Source organism: Xiphophorus hellerii, chromosome 20, assembly GCF_003331165.1.
Source record: "Xiphophorus hellerii strain 12219 chromosome 20, Xiphophorus_hellerii-4.1, whole genome shotgun sequence".
Classification (NCBI taxonomy): domain Eukaryota; kingdom Metazoa; phylum Chordata; class Actinopteri; order Cyprinodontiformes; family Poeciliidae; genus Xiphophorus; species Xiphophorus hellerii.
In genome coordinates this window covers 25079918-25089950 of record NC_045691.1, presented here as the reverse complement: position 1 = coordinate 25089950, position 10033 = coordinate 25079918, and the positions used below count along the sequence as shown (strand labels likewise).

Genomic DNA, 10033 nt, shown 5'->3' with positions numbered 1-10033 from the left:
TAAGACGCCAGCTTATCCTGGTGAAACACTGCCATCTAGTGGTGATAGTTTTTATCCTTTAAGAATAATCTAAATGCAGTACCGTGCAACATTATTCGTACCTCTTGAACCATTTCACAATTTTCACTAGTGATCGTGGATCCCGGCTTTCAGTAAGTGAAACGATGTGGTTGAAACACTGGAGCTTTCAATAAAACGGTGCTCGGGTACGACACCTAGTGGTCAATAAACTGAAGTGCCACTGAAGCTGACATTAAGTAAGTGAGGTCACTTTATTGCAGGCCTTTCAAGGCTTAATAACCACTGTCATCATGTTTTAAAAACACTAATTTACTAACGGGCAATATAACTATCATGTGTTGCCGTAAACCGGCATGGCATCCCCCAAAACGGCGGTAGCAGTCGTGGCAACCCTTCTAGCTGCCGCTGCCATGAATTGAGCTTGCTGTCTCTCCAGGCAGCAGCAGCGGCGGCGCTCTGCTCTTCCCTCCTCTCAGACGGAGGAGTGCTGAGCAGAGCAGCCCAGGACTGAAACACTCCACTCCGCCGCGCTCAGATCTGGGGTCGGCCTCGCTTCGAGTCGCGCCTTATACCAGTATTAATTACTTTTCATTGGAGAAGCTGCGTCATAATTTCAAAGAGCCGACAACAACACAGGACCTCTGTTCGACCTCCCCAAGAAGAAACCATTGGGTAATATAAACTTTCAGTATTTTTGAAAGAATGATACGTAAATTTAACAAAACAACATAGTTTTACATTAAATTAATAAATATTGTTTCCATCTTGAAACTTCCTTTCTTCAAAAGACATTAGCTAACTTTTTAAGAAGTAAAGTACGAGAAGCGAGGATAAAAGGCAAATAAAGTTGTTTGCAATATAACTAAATTAAAATAATGTATTATTTTTGAACATATTTTATATATTCAGCCTATAGCTGATGTGTGTAATGTTAGCCTGTATTGGTGTTCTTTCCTCTCCCTCCTTCAACAGTAGTGTCCATAGAGTTTATTTATTTTGTGAAACAGTAACCAATAATAGCTTTCTCCTCAGGTAATTAAAAAATCCTCAATAAATCCAGCAAATGTTCAAAAGTTATTGAATAGATATGATTCAACTACGGTATCATAGAGAAATGTGTTTATTAAGTAGTTATTGAGCTTTTTTTTTACTTTTTTTTAAAGTTAAACTATCATGAAGAATCTTACACTGTTTTATCCAAAAATGTGACTGAATAGAAAAGTTTGTCAGTTCTGCAATGAAATACCAATTTAAAGTTGATAATGGTGTTATAACAAGAACAATTAATAATTGGGATGTTTAAATGTCTAAATTTGTATCTCCAAATGATCTTTTGACTCTTACAGTACTCCTATCAGTTTGCACAGAAATGACAAAAGCAAAAATAAAAAATGGCCCATGAGGTTTTCAGAGACCAGAGAGCTCAGCAGCAGTTATGCAAGCCCAAGTAGAGTCTGGTTGCAGCTGGGCTGGTGTCAGGGCTATTTATGTTGACATGCCATTCATCCAGTTAAAAATATAGATACCCACTCATTGGCCCTCTTAAAATGTCATTCCACACAGCCAGTGGGTGTATGCACAGACCCCCGTAGAAGAGATGTACTTGAAGTTTCTGAATTTCTTAAAATGCCTTTTTGTTTCAGTCTTCCCGAGTGCTGCCGTCATACCGGCTCTTCTAAAGCTCCACCCAAACTGATCGCGTTCCGGTCAACATGTCGTCGTCCTACGCGGCTGCCATATCGGCCCTTCTCGCATCCAACCAACCAATCCATCAGCCTTTCTCAGAAACAAAACATAAGAGCAGCAGCAGAAAGAGTCCCACACCCAGCAAGAGGCCTCCATCTTTACAGAACCACGCCGCTTCACCGGAGCCTCTGGGATCTTATGAAGAGCAACAGGAAAATCCTTCAGACTATGGCATCGGTAAGGCAGATCCCAGCAATAAATCCCAGCGTGTCCTGTGACATCTTCACTTCTGATTTCTATCAACCGCGTTGCTTCCAGGTGGTTATTACCGGGTAGAGATTGGAGAAATATTTGTTGACCGCTATCAAGTCCTTAAAAAGTTGGGATGGGGTCACTTCTCCACCGTGTGGCTCTGCTGGGACATGGTGTGAGTAAATGCTTGACCTTGTAGCTTTGCATTAATTAAGTATAATGATACCTAGCCATGCTAAAAGTATTATTTCTATCATTTGAAGTTTTCAACAATGTGTCACATTGCAACAACAGACGTAGTCTAGTCTAGCGGCTCTGCTTCAAGCCTTTTGCAGCCTCTTACAGCTTTGGCTAGGTTTTTTCAGCTACCCTGCTTCAATGTTCCCGCTGCAGAAAAACATCTTCTCAGCATGTTCCATTGTGGAGATGGTGGCTTGAGGGTCATGTATTTTTATTTTGGTTTCATGAGACTGGAGCTAATATTTTTTTCACGTTTGCTGAGGCCCCTAAATGGGGACTGGCAGCGAGATTTCAGCAATTAACCACTGACAATTATATGCGACTTTGTATTGTTCTATGATATTAAAATCTTATTTTAAAAAAAACAAACACTGGTTGTAATATGACAATTGTGGAAAAATCCCAAAGGGGTATGAACAGTTTTGCCAGGAAGTGCAAGGAACCGTGATGGTCCCTGTTGTAATCAATTTTTAAAAATGTTTTTTTTGCCTGCAGAACGAAGCGCTTTGTGGCTCTGAAGGTGGTGAAGAGCGCTGAAATGTTCACCGAGACGGCACTGGACGAGATCAAACTGCTTAAATGTGTCAGTCTGAGTTTCCACTTCGATGCGTCTCTTTTGTTTGTTTCTTCCAAGCATTATGTAAAATGAATAGTGAAACAACATTTTGCAACACCTTATATTTTGTTGTGCAGCCTTTAGTTTTTGCTGTTTTCATTTTCTTTTGTTGTTGTTGTTGTTAAACCCAAAAGTTATTTGATTGAGCAGATCTTGTTTTTCTTTGTGCTACAAGGTAAGGGACAGTGACCCCAAGGATCCTAAGCGTGAGAAAATTGTGCAGCTCATTGACGACTTTAGAATCTCGGCTCCGACCGGAGAGCGTATCTTTTACAGAACGGAGACGACGTTGCTCCTAAACGATTGTGTTGCGAGGTGTTGCTGGACTTGGCGGGTTCCGCTTCTATGCCGTCGCTGCGAGAAACGCTGACATAACTTCTCTGTGGGGGAAAAAAAAAAAAAAAAAAAGTTCCTTAGCTGCACGTCAGACGTGTGCATGGTTCTGGAGGTTCTCGGCCACGAGCTTCTCAAGTGGATCGTCAAATCCAACTACACAGGCCTCCCCCTGCCTTGTGTTAAAAGCATCCTCAAACAGGTGTGCTGCATTTTACCTCACCGTATGTTATCCCCCCCCCCTCTGCGTTTCACTTCTGACTCGGATCGCATCAATTTGTCAATTTTATTGCAGGTCTTGCAGGGTTTAGATTACTTGCACACTAAATGCAAAGTCATCCACACAGACATCAAGCCGGAAAACATCCTCCTGAGAGTGGACGAGATTTATCTCAGGAAGCTTGCAGCCAACACAAAGCTGTGGCAGTTACCCGTTCCTCCTCCTCCTCTCAGCAGCAGCAGCTCAGGTTTGGGCAAATCTTTTGAGTAATTGCTTTGACTCGATAAATTTCGAGAATCAAGTTTTGTTTTTTGGGGGGTTTTTTTGGTGTAGCGCTTGTTGTTCATTAGTCTCATTCATTCTTCTCTCTTTCTGCCAGTGAACAGAGACTCGAGAGAAAAGCAGGTGTGGGACTTTAAAATGAACTCTTCTGTGACTATATCAACACATTCTCACTCCCGACTCGTCATATATTGACGAGTTGGGACGATTTCTGACCATGCGTCAAAAGTTGACGACTTGGGAATGTCACATGTTTTACGTGGATTTTTGACGCGGAGGGTTCTCGTAACTGCTGCCGAACCTTCAAAACCCAATTCAAACCCAATTCAAACCCGATTTGGTTAGGTTTAGGGCAAAAATTACGGTAAGGCATAGTGTAAAACCCGTCGCGTCACATATTGACGCGAAAGGGGTATCCTGCGCGTCAACATGTGACGAGGACGGACCGTCCCATGCGTCAATATATGACGAGTTGGGAGTGAGAATGGGTTGACTATATTTATGCTGAACTTTGTTATGCCCTTCATCTTTCCTGCTACTCTTTCCTAAGAGCGTGTTCAACTTGTTTGGGAAGCTGACGGGGGTTCTGCACACCCTTGGCGAATGGGTAAGCTGAGCTGACAGACTCCAGGCGCCTCTTGACGTCAACAGCATGGGACGCTGATGAAGAGCGTTGGAGAAGCATGCATTATTGTTCTCTAATCCCTCTTCAGCATTGTGTCTGATTAAAAATAACTGTTCACCCTCGTAGATACAGTATATATACTGTATATATATACTGTATATATATACTGTATATATATATATATATATATATATATATATATATATATATATATATATATATATATATATATATATATATAAAGCTTTAAAAAATATTTCTATAGCATAATACTCAAGATTCAGCAAATTCAACCCTAATCCATGTACTATTTCTTTTAGCCGATGAGAATTGCGATAATATTTGTCTTTCCACCACACGCAGCAGGATTGTAAGGGAGGTAAAAAGCCAAAAGTCTTTCAGATCTGACCGACTCCCCGTTGTATCAGGCGTACCCAGGGCTTTGTCCTCGGACCCCTCCTTCCTCATCACATACGTGCTTCCCTCTGGCAGTATTTCCTGCAAATTTCATATTGGTTATGAACCAATATTTCATAAACATATTGGTTTGTTTTGTGGATAACACTCTGCTGTAACCAAACCCCTCTCAACTCGCCATCCGACATTTCCACCCTCCTGTGTGAATTGAAAGCTTGATGAATCTCAAACCCGGTTTTCTAAGGGATTGTTTATTTGCTATAAACGGAAAATCCACACAAGCCCTTATTTTTATAGCTCTAAATAAGTTGGTACGTTTCCTGTTACGTGGCGGATAAGTTGTAGAAATTCTAAAGGAAACCAGATAGTTTTCAAGATTTGAAGTCAATTTCTTTTGTCCAAATTAGGAGAAATGCGGAGAAGGCTTTCGCGCTGCAGTGGCGATGTCTGCTTTATGTCAGCAGAGACGAGGAAATGTTTCGAGGCTCCTGCAGCAGCAGCTGTTGTTGTGGTTACGCTGTACTTTGCTGTTAGCGACGCTCAGTTCAGCGGTTCAGATCAAAGATCTTCCAACAGGGTTTTTAATTCTGAATGTGTTTTTTCCTGTCACGGCGCGCAAGTAAAGGAATCACGGAGTCAGTTGAGTTGGGACCATGCGTGGCACAGAGTTGACTGAATTTACATGGTTCGCTTCCAAGACACACATTGAGCTGACAGTTTACTAAACTGCTTCAATCACACAGTTAACGCTCACATCTGATTGTTTCTGACTACGACTGCCGTCCCCAGTCCAGCAAGGTTTCCAGGAGTCCGCTGAAGCAGCAGCTATCGGCGAAGGACAAAAGCCGTCGGGGACAGAAGAGTCCGTCTGACCTGAAGTCAGACAAGCCTCATGTGACGTTTTCTGAAGCTGCCGCTTCAAGCACGCATCACTTCACTAGTACCTCAAAGCTCAGAGGCCATAACCTTAAGTTAAGGAGGCAGACTTTGCTGTTTGAGGATGGACTGGACAGTGCTCCGCGCAGCCACAGGCACTCCATGGGCTCATGCCCAAACTTTAGCGTGGACGCTCCGGCCTCCGGCTCCAGATCCGCGCTGACCCCCCAGACGTCGCACACCGAGCCCGTTGCACCTCCTGCTTCCTCAGCTAGAGGTCAGTATCACTGTTTACTGCTACACTTGTTTAAAAAAAAAAAAAAAAAAAACAAACAAAAAACTAAAAATCACTTAAAAGAAGCCTCAGCTTGGTTAATGTATTTTAATGATCTGCATTCTTATGTGTTTGACCAAGTCACTGAAGTTTCTTTAAACGTTTTCTGCGTTTCAGGAATCGGTGACACAGACGCTCCTCTGGACGTACTGAAGCCTCACAATGCCGACAAAATTGTCGTCAAGATTGCAGATCTGGGCAATGCCTGCTGGGTGGTGCGTGATTAAAGTAAAACATACAGTTACAGTGATTTAAGTGACTAATCTTAGATCATTTTTAATGGTTAAGTTGAGTCTTTGATGACCCTCACTCTGGGTTGGTACTTACAACTTCATTTTTATTTACATGTAGTGAATCTGAATCTGCTCACCATCAAGACAATCAACAAAAAATATGCTTTATTCTCATGTCTCACTTTATTCTCTAGCTTTATGAGATTCTGAAGAGGTGAAGAAGATGAGCAGAATTAAGCAGTAACATTACGGAGCTTAACTTCAGTATTTTCTAGTTTTTATAACGGTATGAAAGGAAAGGACATGCTGAGGTCACCATCAGGTCAGCTTTTCGTCACCTTTCACTTCGAAACGCTCAGATTGAACATTTTGAGCATTGCTGTCTTTGTTAGCTATTGAGAAAATTCAGAAAGATACGTTTTACTAATGGAGGTGAATCTTAATAAATCGAATATCAAAAGATCTACTTCTGAGAAAATAAGATCGCATAAAAGCAGCAAGAAAAATCTGCCCCTAAATAGCTTAGGTGTGTGAAATTCTTCTGTTTTTTACAAGTGTCCAGACGACAGACTCTTTGTGAAATTGACTATGTGCCGTTTGACCAAATACATCTGAATGAATGAAGTTAAAGCAGAAAAGTTAAGTTGCAGCCTGCACCGTCACAAGAGAGAATACAGACTTGGGAGATCTCCGTGCTAAAGAAGCTAACTGTCCACAGAGAGCTGCATCCTAAATACATGGATGAAAAGTTCAGCTGGAAAAAATGTGTTGTTGATAAAGAATCACCGGGAAACACCAGCCTTAGCAGGAATAATGATAATTATTATTATTCTGACTTTTTAATCTCAGCATTCTGATCTTCTGACTCAGAAGAGGAAAGTCAGAATTATAAGAAAAGAAAATCTGAACTTTTTTTTTTTCAGTGGCCCCCATCTTCAACAGTTTTGGGTTTTAAAAGTAACAGCTTGAAACACATATAACCGAGTGTTATGAATTTCTGTAATTCGTTCTCGCGTTTTCACTTGCGTAACCTAAATAAGATTTTCTGTGACATTCTGATTTATTTATCTGACCCTGATCTTTCGACCTTGAATGAAGATAGTAAGATGAACGTAGTGAACTTCAGACCATAAACTGCTAAAAAAAAAAAAAAAAAAAGAAATGACCAAGGGTTTAAACCTTATAAATGTAGAAAGCCATCCATTAAAAAAAAACAAACAAAGCAGAAATGAATCAATTTGACAGAAAAACCAACAAACCTTCACATCCTGGTTCTGAGCTCCAGCCTGGTTAGAAAAGCAGATGTGCGCTGCAGATTGCTGGATCATATTTTCAGTTCTTCTCTGTTTTCAGCACAAGCACTTCAGTGAAGACATCCAGACCTGTCAGTACCGCTCCATCGAGGTTCTGATTGGTGCGGACTACGACACGCCAGCTGACATCTGGAGCGCCGCCTGCATGGTGAGTGAGACAACAGCAACACAGTTATTCCACCGTTGGAATAACTGTGTTGCTGTTGTCTCCTTGTGTCCTCCGCAGGCCTTTGAGCTGGCCACGGGAGACTACCTCTTTGACCCCCAGCCGGGAGCCGCGTTCTGCCGGGAGGAAGGTGTGTGTTCGGGTACTTTACCACCGCTGTGTTTGAGATAAACAAGATGGACATTAAACAGAATGTTTTCACGTCCGTAGATCATATTGCTCATATCATCGAGCTGCTCGGACCTCTTTCGTCCCAGTTTGCCCTTTCTGGGAGAAAATCCAAACAATACTTCAACAGGAAAGGTAAAGTTAAGTGTTTAAGAAGTAGACGGGGGTTTTTTTGTGCCCAATCTCTTTTTCTCTTTTGGCAATTTTTAGTTTTAATAGAATACATTTTGAATATATACCTAATTTATCTTGTGTAGCACATGAAAATACACGCGCGGCATTGAAAATATTTTAATCCGTTCATTAAATGTGGCAGGAGCAAAGGTGATGTGGCGCCAAAATGACTAAACGATTCTAGTGTTCACTTTGTTAGGGCGCCTTTAGCATCTTCTGTTAGCGATAAACAGACTTGGCACGGCTACAAAATTGCAGCGTGACAAACTGACACCCATGTGCTCTTCTAAGAAAATGTTAATCCATGTCTGAGATGGAAAGAAACACTTACATGAAGATAATATTAGCATTTATTCTCAATTCCCTTCAAAATTTCCACTTAGGTAGTTTCTGCTTGTTTAATATTTCCTTTCATTTCTCAGTTATTAATCGATTTATTAGTGTGAGTACTTAATAGGCTCATTGTTGATTTTTTTTAGTGATTAAATCTAATCTAATCATTCAGCCTCTACCTGAAGTGTTAATACTGAGATGTTTACAGAGACAATTTGCCGTTCAGAGAGGCTCTGGAAGATTTGAGACTGATAAAAAGCTTCTCAAGTGAGACTTAAATTTTAATACATACGTATATTCCAGTAGTCAATTAACCGATGCAGCTTATGATCCAATGTTTCTAAGGCTTATGACTTTGCATGCAAACCTCAGTGAGACGTGATCCTCCTCCGTTCACCACAATATGTTGACGCTAATCTGAACTCTGGGATTTCTGAAAGCTGCCAGCATGCCAGCGTCCAGCATTGCCCGTAGCAGACTGTGTTTGTTTCAAAGGTCAAGGGAATAAAGCGGCAGCCTCTGCTTTACGCCGCTCAGCCTTTTGTGTTATCTGCAGAAAAGGATCGCTCAGCCTGAGCTGACCCAGATGATTCTCAAGATGGAAAATATGTATTTGTTCTGACTAGTCTTTGCATCTCAGGGCTCTGACCTGAGTTTGATGTGCCTCGCTAGTACTGCAAACAATCAAACGACTCTTTCTTCTTTATCAGCACGACCTGATAAAGCTAGCCTGCGCTCCAACACGACCTTTGAGTTCCTGACTGACCAATCATGAGTCAGAGCTTAAAATCGACTTATTTCTCCCACCAGCCATTTTGTTTCCCCCTCTGCATTTCTGTTCTTGTACAACGCTGCTTTTTATTAGTGAGCCATTTTAAAAGCCCGATTCTCACACAGATTTGTAAAATACATGAAATTGATTCAATCTAATTATTTGATACGGTTCTTGCTTTTGAGGTACTGGACCGTGTCGACGGTTCATGATATGAATAATTACAAAGTCAAGCTGGTCTGAGCAGCCAGAAACCCCGTCTCCCCCCTCTCTCTCTCTCTCTCTCTCTCTTCAGGGCAGCTGCGGCACATCTCCAAACTGAAACCCTGGAGCTTGTTGGAGATCCTGCTGGATAAGTACGAGTGGCCACGAGAGGAAGCGCTCCAGTTCAGCTCGTTTCTCCTCACCATGTTGGAACTGCAGCCAGAGAAAAGAGCCACAGCTGCTCAGTGCTTGAAACACCCCTGGGTTACCCAGCAGGAAACCAGGGCCACTGTACAAGGGGGGGAAAGAAGGAGTCCGTTTCTGAAAAAAGCTCAGAAATTTTCAAATTAATCTCTAGAGGTTCATCTAATCTCTTAATCTAGATTTTCTAGAGCAAACAAGGACATTTCTGAGCTTGGAAAGTCTAATGTTTACTGGGAAAGAAAACAAATCGGAAATCTTGAGCTAAATAGTTTATATAAGCACTTGCATTTCTGAGTTTCAAAAGTCAAACATTTACTAGAAAACAAAACAAAACAATTTTGAGGTCAATCTCAGAAAAAAGATTAATTTCCGAGTTTCAAAAGTCATTTTCCTTGAAAATGTCTGAGATTATTCTCAAAATTTGGTATTCATAATTGTTTTTTTCTTACTTTTGGACCACAAAAACTCCCTTTCTTCTTTTTTTTTTGTTTTAGAACATTTCTGAGATTATTCTCAAAATTTCAGCTTTTTTGTTGTTGTTGTTGTTTTGGTGGAAATGGCCTA

The 10033-nt window shown here is 41.3% G+C and overlaps 1 protein-coding gene across 2 annotated transcripts; it reads left to right on the top strand.

Annotated features, from left to right (window-relative positions):
- Positions 1-429: 429 nt before the first annotated feature.
- LOC116710097 (SRSF protein kinase 2-like) lies at positions 430-9818 on the top strand. Of its 2 annotated transcripts, XM_032548921.1 has the most exons (15): positions 430-693; positions 1665-1944; positions 2026-2134; positions 2695-2782; positions 2991-3078; positions 3244-3350; positions 3444-3615; positions 3748-3773; positions 4201-4257; positions 5482-5845; positions 6020-6117; positions 7489-7596; positions 7675-7744; positions 7825-7917; positions 9357-9818. In XM_032548921.1, the coding sequence occupies exons 2-15, from the start codon at positions 1734-1736 to the stop codon at positions 9614-9616; spliced, it is 1851 nt and encodes a 616-aa protein (XP_032404812.1). In that variant the 5' UTR covers positions 430-693; positions 1665-1733; the 3' UTR covers positions 9617-9818. The 2 variants fall into 2 exon arrangements, with proteins under 2 accessions (XP_032404812.1, XP_032404813.1); XM_032548922.1 differs by lacking the exons at positions 430-693; positions 2026-2134 and having other exon boundaries at positions 1831-1944.
- The last annotated feature ends 215 nt before the right edge of the window (positions 9819-10033 follow it).

Coding starts and splice junctions, on each gene's coding strand:
- LOC116710097 (XM_032548921.1), top strand. CDS start 1,734: ATGTCGTCGTCCTACGCGGCTGCCATATCGGCCCTTCTCGCATCCAAC. Junction 7,745..7,824: donor CGCGTTCTGCCGGGAGGAAG/GTGTGTGTTCGG, acceptor TCACGTCCGTAG/ATCATATTGCTCATATCATC. Junction 7,918..9,356: donor ACAATACTTCAACAGGAAAG/GTAAAGTTAAGT, acceptor CTCTCTCTTCAG/GGCAGCTGCGGCACATCTCC.